A 19,700-nucleotide genomic window follows, 5' to 3' on the forward strand; every position below is an offset into this window, starting at 1 on the left:
TCTGATTTTAAGTGTTGCCACAGGCTCAGTGTGGCAGAGCACAATCATGAATAAGCAAATTGCTACATAGATGGCTATTTATTTATTTTAATAGCTGAAGTAGATATTGTTAGAAAAATGACCTCAGAAGATGCAGTACAACTGGACTAATGCACATTAGTAAGACAGGTAAAAAAAATACTCTCTTGACCAAACCAGAACAAAATTACAAAGTGGAAGGTGGGAGGGAGTGGTGTCTGCCTACATGTACATACCAGTAATATACATTTAAATAGTACAAAAATCCAAACATAATACAGGTAAAAGGGGAGAAGTACAAGTGTTCATATATCCCTCTCTGTAACCAGCTTGTCAAAAGGGCAACGGCTGGAGAAGGGGGGGGGTGGGTTGACAGCAGTTGTGGCCCCTCACCCCAGGAATTTGGCTTTAACAGGGGATCAGGCAATTGCCTCATTTCTCCAGAACAACAAAAACATTTCCATTAAATTATTGAAAATAAAATTCCCAAAAGCAGTAGGAATTTGTGACCTTCATAAGTTATTTGTGACCTGTAGAAGTTGTCTGTGACCACAGAGCCTACTGCAGTGAGAAACCAGACTGAAAAGAACCCTGGGGAAAGAGTCAGTTAATGTCCCTGGTAGTGCAGCAGCATATGGCTGTGGGGTTTTAAAATGTCTCTTGAAGAACGACATCCCACACACCCCTCCCACCCTAGTTCCATGTAGGGCATCTCACTGACCAATAGGCAGCTGTGTCAAGTAGCTCTTTCTAATGCCCAGCTCATTGGAAATAGGCTTGAACCATTATAAAGAGCTTTTAAAAATCTTTTAAAGAATAATTTCTAAGACAGGAATGCTCTCCCCCAGTGGAGAGCTGTCGCACCAAATAATCCAACTGAGACATAAAACATGTTCTGTTCAGAAAGCCCAGAAGAAAATCTATTTTACGTGCCCATAAGTAAGTGGATGCCACTTTTTTTAACTTCTAAAAGAACAAAAGTGTAATTAAAAAAATATGTTACAAAAGGCACTATTAAGCTTGCAGGAGTGTTAAGTGCAGTTCTTTAGGTCTGTACCAAATCAGGACCCTCCTGCCGGGTGTGCCCTTGTGTCCATGCGGCAGCATTTGCACCAGCATCGCACTGCCTGAGCTCCAGACTCACATCCTCATGTCCAGCCTCAGCCTTGGAGTGGTTGGGGCTCAGCCCCTCTGTGCTGCCCCATTCTGTCTCTTCAGCGCTATCCTTGGCTTACAGCTGCCCAAGGCCTCCCATCAGTTACTGTGTGGCACCAGTGACTCCAAACCCTTCCCTTTTTACCAGCACTGCCTTGTCAGACTTCAATTTTCTGATCAGATTTAAGTTGTAACGATAGGGTTTCTTTTTTTCTTTACCTTGAGCTGTCAACACCTAGAACTTTCTGTTTCAAGCAACCTTACAACCATTAAGCCTGATGATAACGGATATTGTCTTCAGTTTCAAAAAGCATTTGCCAGTCTTGGCACCGCACTGTCGCAACAAGTCTGATAGAAGGCTAAAGAATAGAATTATTGACTGCTGTAAAAAACCTGATGAGCACAGCAAGCCCAGAGACATCCTAAAAGCTTAGATTTCAATAAAAATATCTTTAGTCCTTATTCCTATTTCTCCTCACAGTTGGGAAATAAGTTATGGGCCACTGGCCATCACCCCAAGAGAGGACAAACTAGACCATTACAGTGTCTTGCTGGTAAATTTGCTGTAATTATTGCTGATGTGCTTTTGTGTAACAGCTATCAAAATTTGCTAATGTTAGAAGCTTCTGTGGGAAAAAAACAGCTAATCTTTATTTTTCTAATCTTCAAGCTAAGATGTAAAGGCATATCAGTGATCTCTACTGCCCTGCTGACAAAGCACTTGGCGTACCACAGGGGTTTTAACAGCTTCAGAACAAGCAAAGACTTTTCTGCATAAAGTTGTGCATAGCTACACCATCTATACAAGTGTGTGTGTGTGTGTGTGTGTCCAACTGTCTAGACCAAACCCCTGGCTGTGAACACTTTTCATGCACAGGGTTTCATGTCCCTACTTAGCACTGGAACGTTGCCATTTCATTACTCAGGCTTTGCTTTAGGCTCTTCTCTTTGAGCATCCCTCTGCAAGTGGAAGAATGTTTTACTTCTTGCCCTCACTTTGCTCTCCTGTCATGTGTGTTCACTGGGGCCATGCCTCTCCCAGTCCAGCCCAGCAGCAGCTCTGCAGCTAAGGGCTGATGGGTTCATTTCTAGGTGAAGGTTTGGGCACTGCTTCACTGGCAACAAGGGTTAATTCACAGCTACTGGACAACTGCACTGTCACTACTCGCGCATCACCAGTAATCTATCTCCTATATGGCATAAAGACATAGATTCTTCTTTTTTTTTTTAAACATACAGTTGTCCTCAATTGAGGAAAAATAAATAGCCAAGTACAAACCTCATGTCACTTTAGTAACATTGTAGTATTTCCTCCACTCTAACAAAGAAAATACAACTGAAGTCCAGGAAGATGAGTTGTGTTTTAGTGGGCAGGAGGCTCTGAAAAGTAGCGCAGCTTCAGCAGAGCATGGTTGACACAAGCTGGACTGTAGCGCCCGGGACTCCCAGGATCTGGAGAGAATGAGGCCGCGTTGCTGTATTTTCCTGGACTTCCTGTCACAGGACTGTTTCTTCCTGAATTGGGATAAACAGAAGCACCTGGAAGGCCAGCAGTGACAGTTTGGGACTTGAATCTCGCCTTCAGTGCTGGACTTGGCCAACTGAAAGAAACAAGAAGTCATTTTGTTAAGAAAATTGCATTAGGAGAGTAGCATCTTTCTTTACTCAGCATCACTTATAGAGCTTAGAAATAAAGCACCAGCAGAGACAAATCATAACTGGCCAGATAGGTCTGAGAAGAAACAGTGCCAGCACAACAGATTACATGTGGACATTGTCTCATCAGTAAGAGGTCATCTGCGTCAAAAGATGGTAATTGGGCAGCTTTAGCCCAATGCCCTCTTTAAGAAGAGGGCACCCAGGTCAAACCCAACCTGACCTTGGTAGGTGCTGCAGAGCCTGCTGGGGTTGAGTGTGATTTCCTCATCACCTCCCCGGAAACAATCTGTTTGGGTGCCACAGCAGTCACACCATTATTATATATAGCAAGTGTCAGATATTTTCTTAACTCAGTGAGCACTAGCAGCTACAACTGCACTGAAAGCAGAGCAAAGTATTTCCTTTGTTAAACTAAACCCCCTTCTCTTTAAAAACTGTTCCTTTTCCTCTAAATCTTAAGCTTATCTTAAGCACTTATCTTAAGCAAGGCAGAATGACCAAAGGTTGATTCTAGCAGCTGTTCTTCCTATGTGAGACTATTTCTTCAGCTGAGCCACTACAGAAAACATGGGATAAGCTAAAGGTATTTTAAAAGGGCTTTTAAAATTAATAAATGAACCTCAACCCACCCACCCCCAGTGCTGGAAGAGTGAGGCCTGCCCAGGGCATATTTCGCATCTTTTGAAAGCAGCTTTTGTCTGACCTACTGCTTCGGTCTGATTTTTGCTGGCAAAATCCTACACACTTGAAGAGAAAGTGATCCAGTGTGCCACTGCACTGCTTTTTTTGCAGTGGCAAAGCAAGCCATGACACTGTCAAATAATTACAGTAATCATTTTTACTTATGCAGTAGAACAGTGATTACATCTAAAAACCTCATGTTCAATTTCAGCTCTTTAGAAGAACACCCTGGACCTTTCAGCCAATAGAATGAGAATGAAAAATAGCCTGACAATTAGCCTATTTCTTTCAAAAAAAGAGTCACAAAAACTGGGAGATGAGAGAATTTGCCTTTGAGAAGTGGTCCAAGGACACGGCATCAACCAGCGTCTGTCACAGTAGAAATAAACGTTACTGCAGTTATCAAAAGAGTATTTTATACAAAAATTGTCCCTTTGAGTCCCCAAAAGCAACAGCATTCAAAATAAAACATATGAGCTGTATAACATCTTCAGGTGTCCCATCAAATGCTTCTATTCTTAGCAAAACATGACATGCTTTACAGAAGCTTAACACACACCATTGTTCACACTAACAGTTCCTTCGGACTGGGGCGGCAGAGGGTAAGTAGAGGTAAAAATAAAAGCTAATAAAAAGAAGCCTGCAGATATTAAATTAACCTTAAAATTGCTCTGCACACCCTGAGTGCCTCAGGGCAACACAATCCTCTTGCCCTGCATCCACAACAGGGGTGAATTACCAACTGACATTACAACTGCCATTAAGACCAATGAAGGACCCAAGTATTAAGTAATAAATCAGCAAACACAGTTGATTTGTCTGTATAGGTGTGATGAACCTATCTGGAAGTGCAGGGCAATGGAAGAAATTTGTAGCACCAAATAAACTTCTCTTATTAAAAGACACCAGCCAAAAAGGCTTGGGGATTACTTTCAGAAACACACTAAGTATAGTTGAGTATTTTAAACCAGATTTTTGTGAGCAACAAGCTAATAAAATATAAAATATACATATCAAATAGCTGTGAAATTACAGCTATTCTGCTAAAAACCTTATTTCAACTCATCAGAAATACCTTTGCCTGTCAGATGAAGAGTACGACTGCACCGTATGTTTCCATTTGTAGACTGTTGGGTATTTCTGTGGATCAACCTCTACTGCTTCTATCGCTGCTAAGACATCACTGTCCAGCTTTGAGGGCTGCTCCCTGGAATATAAACAGAACTAGCTGAAAAGGGAACCATGTATTTGTTCTGGCAATGAAACATCCCAATCCCAAAACATTTCTTTTTGATATAAGCAGACAAATCACCCATGCTCTCTATAAGCAGTTTCTCTGCAAATTTTCTAACCCCCCCCAATTGACTGTCCCTTATTACACAGTAGTCCCATAAAATAAAACTTGAATATTTAATCTGAAGACATCCCAAGAGATGTGTAAACACTCTGATAATCCAAGCCAGGTTCCTCCTCAAGTCACAAGTTTGTCAGATGAATGGTAAAGAGCAAAGTTAACTGAAACTGACTTGGAAACAAAGACTTCTCTTCCCTCCTATTTTAGATACAGTATTCCAGTTGCAAGGGAACCTCATGGCTCTGTACTGGCATTGAAACACTTGAAGTTCCTTCAAGGCTGACTGCAGCTACTGTTGCTAGGTATCACTTCGGCCTGGCAGTAGTATTATAAAATGCATCTTGTTTTGCATACATAATAACCAAAGGACAAATAAGTGTTAAAAAAGACAATTCTTACCCAAACAGGAATAGCTTAGAATTGTCATTTGTGGGTGAAGTCTTTGAGAGAAATTTCTGGGAAGAAAGTTCCTTACGTTGTGCTTCATTAGCCTGAATTCCAGCTTCCCTGGACTGTCTGTCCTTTTCTAGTGGTATTCTGTGTTCTGTCCTTAACTTGGTCTCTCCAGGTTTGCCTGTAACACTTGACTCAGAAGAACATGCCAGTGAAACTGCATTGCAGGCCTTGGATTTTCTCATCTGATTTGTTCCTTCAGCCAGAATTCTCTCATTCTGAGTTTTTGCAGTGATTTTATTTGATTCTCTGGGAACGTCTTGTTCTTGGAATGACAGGCTTTCAAATTCCGACATCAAATCACAAACAGGCGCTACAAGGCATTCTTCTCCATCATGCAGATGCTTTCTGTCACTGATGATCCTTTCACTGGACACAGGACTACAAAATCCATTTTTGCTGGAAGAAGCTGCGTTTTCGTAGTGCCTGGGGTGAACTGCTGTTTCTATGATGTTTACTGTATGCCCCATGGACAAGATGTCACACTCAGCATCTCCAATGGCATCAATGCTGGGTTCTTTGGACATGAGAGGCTGGCTGATATTCCGTGCTGCATTTTGCCTGTTCTTAATTTCTTCTAAGCTCATGTCATCATCGTCATCATCATCCAGAAACGCTCCAACAGAAATAGAATTGCAGCACTTTTTACTCCTGCCTGCAAACAATTGTAATAAGAGCAACACATAAAAAGGCTTTAAACAGAACACAATCTTTATGCCTTATTCTAATGACTGAAGCCCTCCTTTTTGTATTTATGCAGCAGCATGAACTGAGCTACAAATGTAAAATGACAACATTATGGCTGAATCTTTTTTGCAAATAACCTTTTATATCGCAGTCACTTGAGAGCTGTATTTCCTACACTCCCTACTTCAGTCATTAACCAGTAACAAAGGATAAAGCAGAATCGGGTAGGAAAATATTGCTTAAATTTTCATCTCTTCCAAAGGCTTATGACTAGTCCATCAACTGTCCTGCAGGGTGTCAGGCCAGGTGTATCCCAGTACCAGAGCCCCTTTGAATCTGTAATCCCACAGCACAGAAGGCAGCACAAAGATTTGGGACTGATGTGCTCCTTTTATGAACACATGGCAAACAGTGGTCTACAAAAGTATAAAGGCTTTCCCAGGTTGGTCACTTTGTCTTTCACCCCTAACTGTAAAGAAGTATCCTTTTATTTTAAAAAGTTACTTATTCTGTATCTGTGGATTACAAAACTCTGTACTCCAAGATAAATTCCCAAATGCTCCGAGTCAAAACACACTGAAGAGAAAGGTTTTCTTACAGGAATTTCATTTGGGAGCTACAATCAAATACAAGTACTTCACAGGACAGATAAGAAATATCTAATGAGATCTGCTCCAATTTTCCTGTGCTCACAGTGCTGGTAGCTACTTTGTCAATGCTGTAATCAGACTGTTTGCGTAACAGATTAATAATAGCAACCACGACAGGTGAATACTACTTCCCCTGGGCCCCAAGCTTTTCTCTCCCTCTCCTCCCTAGGCACAAACTGTAGCATTTGCCCTTTTCTTACCAGAAGGATGTGGAGTTTTGTATCTATTGCAGGTTTCATTTTCCCCTGTTTCCTGCTGAGCCTTTTCGCTCATTTCCCGATGACTCAGGTATTCTTCTAATTTTCTCAACCCCTCCTGGGAAGACAGATCAACAAAACAGCCCAGAAATTCCCAGTATTCAACCCACGGGAACCCCAGCTCATGAGCTAACTCCCTGCAATAAATAAAATAAAACGAATCATTTGTGAAGACATATATATCAGTTTGACAGTAACTTTTGTGAACACGTTATCAGCTATTAACAGGAGTACGAACGCACAACGAGGCAACACAGTTCTGCTACAATCAGCAGTCTGCAACAGCCACACATACATCCTCAGCAAACACAGCATCATCTCATTTTTCTAATGTAACCACTTCCAAATGTCACCATACTATTCTGACAGCACCATAAATACTGCTATTTTTATGCCAACTTTATGTAGACATCAGATAGAGATGAATCCCCACGGATGCAAGCATAATCTGAACGATATTGCATTCAATAGCCTTTTCTATTTGGGACTGGAGGAGGCAGGAGGAAGTGAGGGGTTATTGTAAAGGCAGAAACCTGATTAGCTTTCACCACAGTATATTTTTTCCATACATTACTGACACACACCACAACACACAGCTTTTATAAGGCAGCACATTTGCATCAGGGTCTTTTCACCCTGCTGTCTTTTTAACAGCCCCTCATTTTACAGAAGTAGGCTATGCCTAACTGCAGATCTTCTCACAAATTAGGCAAGTAAATGTTTGAGAAAAGCATTCTATAGATAACCTCAGTAATAGTTAAAATTTTCTCTGAAAGCTCAGACAGGTCATTTTTAGCAATATTGTTTACACAAAAATACAGTAAAAATCCAACCAGCCTATACTTCACACAGTATTTCTGCCAGTCCCTTTTGTCCCAAGATATTGTTCAGTAACAACTGTACTCTCAGCACAAGTCTTCTGCTTTTAATTGCTCTATTGCTATTTATTAATACTGATACTCTCTTAGATACCTTCCGACTCTTTCAACACCTCTCTCCAGATCAGATTTCCTGACATTGTGAAAGAAGCCAGCTCTTTCTCGAGGCGGATTCTTCCAAAGCCTGCGAAATTCTTCAGCCTTTAAAAAATAGAAATCATTATAAATCCTCTCCCTAGGACACGAAGCTACCTCAGTGCTGGGTGAATGCCTACCCTTAGCTTTAGAAGGCCTTTACCTGTTTGCTCTCTACATGTAAACAAGTTCTACCACAAATATTGCTCAGCTTTGGTTATGAAGAGTCTCACATTGGACCTAAAGTGACCCCTCCTGGTATTACTGGTTACTTTGATCTCATCGCTACTTATTAGGGTAGTAAAGATCGCCATGTACAACCATCTTGAACTAAACTGCACAGATACCAAGTCTGCCTGGTTTTAATTTCTGTGCAGTACAAACCAGAATGCCTTATTTTGCCATGTCACTGTAATGGAATTTCTAGGATGCAAAGTTGGTATTTTCATACGGATATATTTAATTCCACAGACACATTATAATTATTAGGAGTATATTATTGTTGTCAATTTTGAAGTTGGAACTTTAACTCCTGTACTGAATAAAGTTTCAGATTTTTGTAAACTAACAAACTATATGGCAAAAATCATCGACAACCAAGATTTATATTCATACACGAGAAGTATCTATCAGCAATCAAAACAATGCACTCTTTATACCCCAGGTGAAGTTTTTCATAGCATAAAATGAATTTACATTTCTGTCATGTGAGCAGAAAATTTACCAACAGCGTATTTAGAAGAAAAAGCATTAAGTATTTTGATAAAACTCCATCCTGAAGAATTCAAGCATCGAACAAAAGTCCTCAGTTGTATTCATTCACCCTTTCGAAAGCTGTCATACTTCCAGCATGGTCACATTAAACAAATGACTCTAAGAAATATCTGTAATATATTTAACTGGTATCAAAGTAACCCTCCTGAAAACAAAAGGTTTTGCTTTCTTACTATACAATCAATACTTCTCAAAAACTACCCCAACACCTACTACTTGGCTCCTTGTGAATAAAAAGGTTAAAAAATAGGCATTAGAGACATATGAAGTTCTTTCCTTACCTTTGAGGGACTCATGGGGCCTGCATAAGCTCTAATGGACAACACTGGATCTTTGGGGCTGCCCATGTATTTAGGTAAAGTTCTCTGGGAGCTGTCATCTATCTGATCAGGTGACCAAGGAGCACCAATTACAGGAGCTGAGGAATTGTCATCTGCTCTCAGGAGTGGTACATAGTATTGGCCTAAAATAAACAATACAAAGCTCTCTCAAGAAGTCTGTGTTACATCAGCCTCCTGCTTCTTCCTAGAATATCAACACAACAATGAAAAGTTCTATGTCAAAGAAATTACACGAGTCCCCAACATGGCACAAATCTCTTGCTCTGCAAAGGCCTTTTGTTTGCTTTTAGATTAAACTTTCTGCTTCAGGCTTGCTGAATAAAAGAAGGGCCATGTCTACATTACAGAGCTCTGAGGATAACCTTGTGATCCATACAGCAAGAGTGCTGCCCAAGCAATTTGAAAGACAAAAAGTTTTCTGTTCCTTGTCAGTTTCTCTTTGGTGCTCACAGCACTGTACACTACCATAATTTATGAACATGAATGCTACTGAAAGCAAAAAGAAGACAGCAAAGAGCCAGAACACATGCCTGATACAGTATAAAACCCTGCATACAGACCTTTCAAGTACTCTCTTAATTTTTCTTTCAATTCCGCAGATTTATTCTTGCTTCTTTCACAAACTACCTGTTAATGTAATTTTAGTTGTTAGTAAAGCAGAAGACACCAATCTCAAAACAACTGAAATGCATGTTCTTTTTGAATAGTCACATTACTGGCCTCTACCTACCCAGGACTTCTAATCCGTAATAGAACAAACCACTAAATACAGCCACATCCGTAAAATGGATATGGCAAAGAAAAGGCAGTGAATAGTAAAACCTCGAACTTCACCCAAGATACGATCAACATAAACTATTTTTAATGTTCCAAAGATTTACACTCTAATCATGACACCAATATCTTACAACAAGCCTCTAGCTACAGAAGTCAGAACATGTCTGAACTTGAAAAATATCGATCCAACATAACATCTTTGGCTTTGTGTGGACAAGGAGAGACTCACTTCTGATGGAGTTTGATCATATTTGTTCCTTGGGTTTTTCACAATAGCTGGGTGTGAGGTAAGCACATTAACAACGTCCAAATTCCCAAACTTACAGGCAAAATGCAATGGAGTATCGAATCCCTGCAGTGAAAGGGGAAAAAGTCACATGTATCTGTAAACATCATAAAGTCAATCCTACATATTTTACTTTGAGACTGGATAAGCAAATATCAAGGCTCTTAATACATCTTTTTCCACCACACTACAGAATAATGATTATTAAGACACACAAAACTCATTAACAGCTCATTTTGCTAGAAGTGTCCGCTTCTATTTTCTCCCTTACACATCCTTAACACCTTCCAGTTGTTTCTATAATAATAAGAAACTGTCAAACATTCCAACCTTACCACTTTATCTGGTGTATTAAGGTAAAGATCAACAATATACTGGATGCGATTCTTCAGCATGACATCGTTATCATCTGGATACATAAGCCTCATAAATTCAGGATTTTCCAAAGTGTCCAGTAATAACTGGCAGATACCGGGTTGATTCTCCTTGGCAGCAACGTGCATGACATTGTATCGACATCCTTCCTGAAACATAAAATAACCAAATATTAGAATGAACTGAGATCTAAACAGCTTTCTTATGCCCCTAAATGTACGTGATTTAACAGTGAAAATACAGATTCCCAGTCTTATAGGTAGATTTTTTGTTTCTTTATATTTTATTAGGAAAAGATGATTACAAACCAGTACATAAACATCCAGAACTGCAGTAAGTTACACAATAAAGACTTATGCATCTTTATACCCACATTATTATTACAATTAACAATATTCTTGTACTTAGCTGTAGTATAAGAATACAGCAATTCTTTAAATCTAGGCAAAAATGTGGCAAAGGAGGTATATTAAGAGATCAAATACTAAAAAGAGACAGTGTGTAAAAAGAACAGGAAAATGGGGCCGTGTATGTATATATCTAAAATTCAGTTTGCTGTAATCTATTACATACCAAAGTTCAACAGCTTCACAAAGCTGGTCTGATGGAAGTAATTTGTTAAAGTAAGGTTGTCAGCATCTGCTAAAAGGTCCCTTGTACGTGGGTTTTAGATGCAGAGCACGGCTTGAAATTTGATGGTGGTGCAAGGTAAGCAGTGCTGTAGGAATACTTGGTTACAGCCTATGAACCACCTCTTCTTTAAAATCATTCTATTTCAAAAAGACTGGAATTGTTCAAAGATCAATACTACACGAAGACAAGACTGTTCTTTCTCTATTGGATAAAACTGTTCCTCCCCTGAGGAACTGCACATTCATTTTACTTTACTGCAGCTCTTCTGGAGCAAAGCAAACTCTCAGTTGTGATGGGGGACATACACAAGACAGACAACTCCCATGTTTCTCTCAGCTTCCAGCTATTATCGACAAGCACTGAGAATCTTTGCACAAGGTATCTTGAAGGAAGAATAGGAAACAACATTCCTTCCAGTTCTGCTCGTCAGGCCTCAAGGCTAAATCACTGAACCAGAACTTGCATTTTTTAACTTTAGCTTTTTACCTGTACAACTGTAGGATTGTCTCCTGACCCAATCAGGTAGCGAGGGTTACTCCAAATAAGATCTGAAAACGTTGCTGTATCTCCTTTCTCAACAGCTGTCCGAAGTTTAGCAGTAAGATCTTGAGTACGGGGACTTTTGTAGCTGTTGGCTCTCTCCTTATTAACAGTTTCGGTCTCAGGAGAGCATAAACCATCTACCAAAACACAAGTAACATGTTTCAAGATAAATTCTTTTCAGTGATGGCTATTTTCATAACCAGGTCACAAAACCAAGGTTTTATTCTACAATATGTATTAACTTTGCCTCTTTAATGTACAGGAGTAAAAATAATGAGGTCAATGACAAGACATTCAAACATACTAGTAGTTAGTAATAGGGAGAGAGGCAGAACATGACAATCATCCTGTAAAACTTTCAAGATTTAACAGGGACTTGTAAACCTCATTTACAATTCCCAGTCAAAATTCAACAAGAAGTAAGAATGTTTTGAATAGCAGAATTATTTTTACGGTGCTGTGGCTACTGAGTGCTTTCAATCTTGCTACCAGGAGCACTGGGAAATGAGCTCTTGTTCCCCATTTTATTTCTGGACTTACAAAGTTACTCAAAAATAGTTTTAATATACTGAGCACTTTTATTAGCGTCTCGCTAAACCTGAAAATCCTGATGTCCATGAGTAAAATCAAATCCTACCAAATATAACCACAGACTATTAAGCAACGTATCTATGCAGGCCATTACCAACATGTCAGCTTTAGAAGAGGAGCAAGATTTTTTAGTGTAAAATCCATGCAAACCAAAACAATTACAACTGCTTCTAAAAGTACCCAGTCTGCTTCATCATAACAAGCCATAGAAACCACACATGCTTTTAAACCTTATGCTTTTAAACTCAAAAAGCAGTCTTTCCATTAATTCCTGGGCTCTGCTCTACTTCCGTGGCAGTCCTTCAGAAAAGGAATGACAAGCTTCCAACATACTCTGCTGCTGTTTTAATTTCTGCACACAAACTTCAGTGCTCCGATCTTGGAAAAGCATCAGGTAACTTTAAGGATGACTTCTCCAGTGACAGCATCACTTTATAGAGAACTAAAACCATATTCTGATTTAAAAACTAAAATAAGCTTTTTATTGCTTGTTTCCAATTTATTTCACAATAAAAAAAAAACAACCCAAAACATGAAAACAGTGGTTGTCAGACAATAACTTTATTTAGTGAGCAAGCTCTGGACTTCTGAGTTAACATTTGTACAGCTCATCTTAAATACCAACACTCTAAAGGGATTTCAATTTATTAAGATGCATCACCCTTTGAATTTTCTTCTATTATTAGTATATTGGGTACTAAGCTGTTGCTTCTTCTCTTAAATAACAGACTCTGTACTGCATCTACTGTTCACAGACAAACGGCCTCACCTCTGTTAAATGATCCCATTTTCACTGGAGACAGACATGAAGAGGACTTGCTTGGAGATGGGAAATAATCACAGATTCCCTTAGCAAATTTTTCAGCATCCTCTCTGTTTGAAAAAGCTTTAAAACGGGAACCCTTAATCATCTTAACAGCTTGAAGAGCTTCCTTTCTATCTTCATAAACATGTATTCTCTCTGCAATATAGTACAATCAAAGTTAGTTCAATAATCTCAGATTTGTTCCTAGAAACAGATTTCAAAATTCTCAGACTACCCTCCCAGCTTCGGTCTCAAATTGTTTTCTCTAGCAAATGTGGCATAACAATCAAAAGTCCTTTTAATTTTTGTCTCTTGGAAACCACGTAGGAGAATTTCACACACTCCAGCTAACACCAGGTAATACACAGCCATTGTTCAGCCGTTCCTATCAGTCCATATCCAACCATCTTTTCAAACAGATGGGCTAGCTTAAACAAGCAAGTACCTCACATCCACACTGAAAAGCAAACTCACAGCTTATTCACCCTGCACTGCCTTCCATGTTCTCCTGTTCAGAAAAATCAACTGTGTAAGAGAACCACTGTCACAACTTTAAGACCTCTACACAGAACCTTAGATATTAAACAAATCCTTCCTCCTCTCCTTCTGCATTAATTTGTACAAATTAAGAATTCTGAATATACTGTTTATGAGAAAGAATACTATTGGCTCAGAGTAAACAATCCTTTATGCTCTACTGTAACCCTGCCACTACGTAATGTAGCAATTCCTTACTGCAGTATTCATCAACAAAATGTGAAGAATGACTGATGCTTCTAGACACCATTTGGCATTAACATAGAAAAGAATATATGAAATCTGTTAAATCACTTAAGCTTCAACTGATGACACTATAAATATGGGTTTATTTGCAGGATTACTTTTTATTCTTGAGAATTAAAGGCACAGAATGGGTACAAAAGCAGCAGTAGGAAATTACTTTCTTTATCTGAGCTACACAGAGTAGAGGACTGTCATGCGTATCAACCATTACAGTAGAACACCTGGGATGTCTTATAACTGTTCCTGTGCCTCAGCCGATCCAACAAATACTACTTACAGAAACAAAAAATAACTCAAGTAATGCTTAAAGCACTAATACAGTGGTGTTCATAATAATATAGAAAAAGATTTAGACCTCATTGTAAAATTATTATCATTGGAAATAAATTAAATTAATATTTACCATTTCTTGCCAATATGTCATCATAAACAGGACAAACACCATAGAACAGTGGAGGATCTCTGGATGGTGTCTGAGTACTAATTTGTGAATCAACACATCCTGCTCCACAGGCTGGAGCAGAACCGTTCGCATGCATCGCATCTTCTTCTGGAGGGTTCAGCCCTACACAGTACCCAAAGTCCTCTTCAGGAACACTTCCATGACCATTGTGATTCACTGCTGCAGTTTTCAAAGCCTTCTGTGCTTCTGCCTGGCTGCTGTCAGATGGGACGTTTCCAGCAGCCTCTCCTGACGCAGCAGATCCCTTTTCCCCCTGAGCTCCTTGCTGCTCCAACAATGCCTGAGCCAATTTCTTTTCAAAAATAAACCTGGTGGTTGAGGTAATGGGCCCACATTTCAGTCCTGCTCTTATTATTTCTTGTCGAAGCTCATCAGCACTGAGCTGCTTCAAGCGGGCTAATATTGCATCCATTGTTATTTCACCTATAGAAGTGAAAGAGAAAGGAGATGAACTATAAAGAGCATCACAACTGTTTTTCCTGCTATTTAAATGCTGTATTAAAGCCAAGGATAAAAGTGCCTCGTAACTATTTATTTGCTCTGAAGAGATTATTGCATTTGCAGGGAAGACAATACATTTTCCAACTCAACGCACTGAAACCATTTTTAAGCTATTGGACTGACCCCAAGAGCTTACTTCCCTCTCTCACAACCACTTGAAAGAGCAATTACAATGTACATTTTTTTCTTGTTTTCTCTTTTCAAATTCCTTTTGGAGTGAAAATTCAAGGCAGAATATTTATACGATTTATGACAGACTGGGAAACATTTGATTCCTGCCAAGGAAGACACAATATGTGTGTGTCATGGAATACAAGAACAGGGTAAGTAGTGAGCCCCCGTAAGAGATTCTGGTTAGGCAGCACCACAGCTAGAAGCACAACTCCATTTCTACTATTTCCAGAAGAATTTCTAGCTGACAACAGTACACAGCATAAGTTATGATCCAGCGACCTCTGCATGCTCTCTACCTCTGGCCATGATGCAAGGTTGGAACTCTTTGCACAAGATGTTGTTTCCCAGCTCTGGTTTTGAGAAGAAAACCAAGAAATGAGAACTGCTGACCTTTTCAGATTTCCCTCTCCGACAAAGAGCAAGAGCTGGAAGAATTTGCCCGTTTCCAAAGGAAAATCCTTCTATCTGATATGATACTGCAAATCCCCCAGCTCACTTCCCTCAATATAATGCACAGGCAGCTCCAACATGGTCAGCAAGAAGATACTAAAACCAACATGATGCCATTACAAATTTCTTGCTATGAAAAACACAACTGTAAAACACAGGGTTTGAGTACCTCAGGAACATAGGAAGCTTTCAAGTTATTTCATCAGATACTGCATCCACGTATCTCCACAAAGGCTGTGACTTTTTCTGGCTGTACACTAGTTAGGAAGGACAGCTTCCACACAGAAATCATTAGACTTGTATTCCTTCAGCTTGCTTTCACTCCACCCTTAAACTGGCCCTTCCCTAGGCATTTCAGGGGTTGTGCTGGTTTGGAGATGTGTATGACATTTTTATCACTTTATTTTCAATTCCAGGTTTCATCCTCAGTTTATGAAATTTAAAACTACTGGATCACACATCTGCAGCTTTTCCACTTATTTCTATTTTTAAGTCATGCTATATTTAGAGTAATAGAACTCCTAAGCTTACTCCACTAGAGCCAAAGCGATCTCCCAGGTATGAAGTCAGTATCACCTGTAATTTTAAACTAAATCTCCTCAAAAGACCATTTGTGGATGCATATGGCAATATGAGAAACACTCACAATTTGTGAGCTCTCCAGCTTTATGAACAGGGTGCACAAGCAGTCCTTAACATGAAGTAGAACATCCACTCCAATGGGCAGGAACCTTTCGTCTGGGAAAATAATGCGAGGCTTGAACAGTGGTGAACCCTAAAACAATGGGGATGCAGCACCCGAAATACTGGCTGCTACCAAGTTAATTATTAGTTCTGTCAAAATGTACAAACTCGGAAGTAATTCCAAAATTGCACCTTGATCACAGACTCGCAGTACAAACCCCTTTATTTTTCCATGTGTATTGCCAAAAGGAGCATCACAAAACACACCAATAAAGACAGCCATGACAATTTTGCTTTGCAAATTACCCAAGGATTAAGCTAGTAAAACCCCACACTTTTCAGGTATTAAAAAAACCCCAAACCAAACCCAAAGGCACGGAGCAATTTTTGTAACTTTCAGTCAATAATCAATATAGTCAAGAAAAATCTTCACTGGAATCTGACTGCAAAACTATTACATTTCTAATAGTATGAAATACTACAGAAAATATGTTAATGCCAAACTTTAGGCAGGTTTTCAAGTATCATTACAACTTGATGTGCTGTGAGCCTGAGCGTTGTTTTCCTGGAGGGACATTTCCTTCGGGAGTTCTCTTTTTTTTTCCCTGAATGTCCAGTTTTGAAACCCTGTGGTCAGAGAGCATCCCTCATCACTGAACGCTTCACAGATATTAACCAGGACCTCACTGCAACGATGGGAAACTAAAGTATTTCAGCTCTAACATACCAAACAACTGTGGCAGAGCCACAGCTGCTGCTGAGCTACCTCCCCAAAGTATTCTAGCTCCCTTATGACTCCTGAGCCTCCAAGCAACCTCATTGTTAGCATTATCTGACTTGCCCACTGGTAAAGACAGATATGAAAGATCTTCTCACTTATTTTTTGTTCTTAACCCTCTACTTTTTATTTTTTTTAAATAAATGTGGTGCCATTATGCTTTAATCAAGAGATAAAATGTACCCCAAAGGTCAATTGCTAAGCTCAGGATTTTGAGACTGTGTAACTGGAAAAAGACAGTAAAGATGAAAACTCAAGAGGCTGGAAAAATCACTGGAGAAACAACTCAAACATTTAAAAGAGAGTCAGCATAATGTAATGCCTTAAAGAACTAACTCAGAAATGCTCCTACTTTTAAGGTTCAGAGCCAGCACAATCAACCTGTAGAAAAGCAGACCCTCACATATGTGTAACTCATGCACACAGGGTATGCAGGCATAGGCATAATCTTTCCTCTTGGCTTATGGTTAAGTAAATGTCAGGAAGGAATGGTTTCTCTGGTGTCTTATGTTTTGATAGAACTTAGCACCTATAATTTTCTTCCTCATCCATGTAAGAAGGTATTCTAGGTATGAAAAAGCATTTATTTCATACACCCATTACAACTCAGGCACAACTAAATCAACAAAGGAATGACAAAGCAGACCAACAGTGAAGAAATCAATCTTTGGTTTGAGATCTCTCGTCAGCACAAAGAGTTCTCTTCAATAAGCTTTTAACCACATCACCTATTCTGATCTGTCCAAAACAAACGGCATGACTTGCAACCTCAGAAATACACAACTGCCTAAGATAATTCTTCAATCATTACTTTTATCATTTGCAGGTGGCAAAAGGTGATTATTTAAACCTAAAAATGCATTTCACGTAACTTTAAATGATCCAGAGTACAGCCAGCACTGATGCAGCTGCTTTTTCAAGTTTAGCACACAAGTTACCTTTAGTAGCTTTACAGATATTAATAACCACCGCAACAACAACCCCATGTTCAAACCTTCTTCCAAACCAAACAAAATCTGGAAGAATGAGTAAGAAATGCATTCCCCTTGTCTGACTCCATCAGGTATGAAACAGCAGAATGCTTCCCCAAAAAAATTCCCCCAAGTGAGGATGAACGACTGACGTTTTAAAGTGGCAATATTGTTTTATTCCACCACTTACTAAATCCTGCAATAAACGAGCAATGTAAGAAAACAAGGTGGCTTTTTCTTTTTGAGACAGGAATTACACGAGACACAAAGCCTGTCCCTGGCTGTATTTATACTGCTAGGATCCGCACATGGCAGACTAATTGTGACTGTGCAGTCGGGTACTTCTCTATGCTGCCTGTTGCCAAATTAACCAACAGTTAAGAGCTACGTGGCAGAACTGCAAAGCAAACTTGGAATAAACTACGGGAAAGCCACAACCAGAAGGAGAAACAGCGGACGGGGATGGGGGGGGGGGGTCCAGACGACTTGTCAAGAGCGAAAAACGAACACCTATTTCTGTCCCCAGCAACAGACGGCGCGGGAGAGTTTGGGAGCAGCGCGCAGGAGCAGGAACCGGGAGGAGGGCGGCGCGGGCACAGACCCCGTCGCCGTGACGGGGACAGAGACGCGGACGGGATCGGAGCGTGACAAAGAAGGAGCGGGCGGCAGGGCCGCGGCCGCAGCCGGGCGCCCTGAGCTCCGCCCGCGGGTGAGGCCCGCTGAGGCCGAGCGGCCGCAGGCCTGCCCGGGCGGTGCCCGCGGCCCCGCCGGCTGCCCGCGGAGCGAGAGGCAGCGCCACCCCCTGCCGAGCTCCCCGAGTCCTCACCTGGGCGGCTCCCACTGCAGCGCCGGCTCCGCGCAGAGAGCGGCGCCGCGGAGGAGAGGGGGCCCGCGGAGGACATGGCCGCCGCCGGCGCCCCGCGGCCGCCCGGCCTCCTCTCCAGCAGCCGCAGCAGCCGCAGCAGCCAGCCCACAGCACCGATGACCGCGCAAGCGGCCAAGAGCTCCCAGCACGGCCAGCGGCCCCAGCCGGTTCCCCACAGGGAGCCCCAGCCCGCGGCGGCCCCGACCCACCGCTCCATGCCCCGGCCCGCGCCCCGCCGCACGCAGACACCGCCTGCAGCCCGTTGGGGACGGTACCTCAGCGGCCTCCCGGCTTCCGCCTCTCCGCGCCGCGCCCCGCCCCGCCAGACGCCGGCCTGCCCTGCCCGCTGCCTGACAGACGGCGGCCCGCGGGGCCTGACGGGAAGGCGGCGCAGCTGCCGGGCGGCCGCGAAGGGCGCCTGCCATGGAGAAGCGGACGACCCACGGCCCCGCCATGGCGCCGGCTGCCAGGGGCCCTGCGGCTTCGGGCGGCACTGCAGCTCTCGGCTGGGGGCCGCCGCCTCACGACTTACGGTTAAAGCGGCCGCGTTTTCTTCTCGGCGGTCGTTCCCGGATGTCAGGTGTCTGGGGCCGTAAGGGGCGGAGGAAGCTGCTGTGGGGCCGGTGCTATCCGCGGCGAGGGCAGCGAAGGAGAAGCCGCAGGAAGCTGCAGTCAGCGAAGCGCTGGTTGCTCAGCAGAGCGCAGGATGGAGCTGCGCACCACGGCACCGCGGGGGGCGGTTTTCAGAAATCTGGGACTACACTTAGTCATCATTCCCTCGGCTAGGGCCGCAGCTTGGTGCTTTGGTGTGAGGGGAAACACGACCAAGTTGAAAATCCCGTTGGAAAAGGAAAGCTCAGTCTAACTGCTAGCCTCACAATGCTGCAGTATACTTGGAGAAGGGGGCAGAGGTGGAAAACGATGAAGAAGGAAAGGACAGAAAAGAAACAAGTCCCTTCACAGACCTAAACTAGTCAGC

At 41.7% G+C, this 19,700-nt stretch overlaps 1 protein-coding gene across 3 annotated transcripts; it reads right to left on the bottom strand.

Annotated features, from left to right (window-relative positions):
- Positions 1-63: 63 nt before the first annotated feature.
- ANKLE2 (ankyrin repeat and LEM domain containing 2) lies at positions 64-19,372 on the bottom strand. 3 transcript variants are annotated; one of them, XM_005147733.3, is made up of 13 exons: positions 19,254-19,372; positions 14,239-14,721; positions 13,017-13,208; positions 11,600-11,793; positions 10,441-10,629; positions 10,049-10,171; positions 9,603-9,669; positions 8,983-9,164; positions 7,887-7,993; positions 6,858-7,051; positions 5,267-5,975; positions 4,589-4,720; positions 64-2,774 (listed from the first exon to the last, which is right to left on the bottom strand). In XM_005147733.3, the coding sequence occupies exons 2-13, from the start codon at positions 14,708-14,710 to the stop codon at positions 2,537-2,539; spliced, it is 2,799 nt and encodes a 932-aa protein (XP_005147790.2). In that variant the 5' UTR covers positions 14,711-14,721; positions 19,254-19,372; the 3' UTR covers positions 64-2,536. The 3 variants fall into 3 exon arrangements, with proteins under 3 accessions (XP_005147790.2, XP_033924462.1, XP_033924461.1); XM_034068571.1 differs by lacking the exon at positions 19,254-19,372 and adding an exon at positions 18,997-19,045; XM_034068570.1 differs by lacking the exon at positions 19,254-19,372 and adding an exon at positions 18,683-18,938.
- Between the last annotated feature and the right edge of the window lie 328 nt (positions 19,373-19,700).

The sequence above is a fragment of the Melopsittacus undulatus genome, chromosome 12 (assembly GCF_012275295.1).
Source record: "Melopsittacus undulatus isolate bMelUnd1 chromosome 12, bMelUnd1.mat.Z, whole genome shotgun sequence".
NCBI classification, from domain to species: Eukaryota; Metazoa; Chordata; class Aves; order Psittaciformes; family Psittaculidae; genus Melopsittacus; species Melopsittacus undulatus.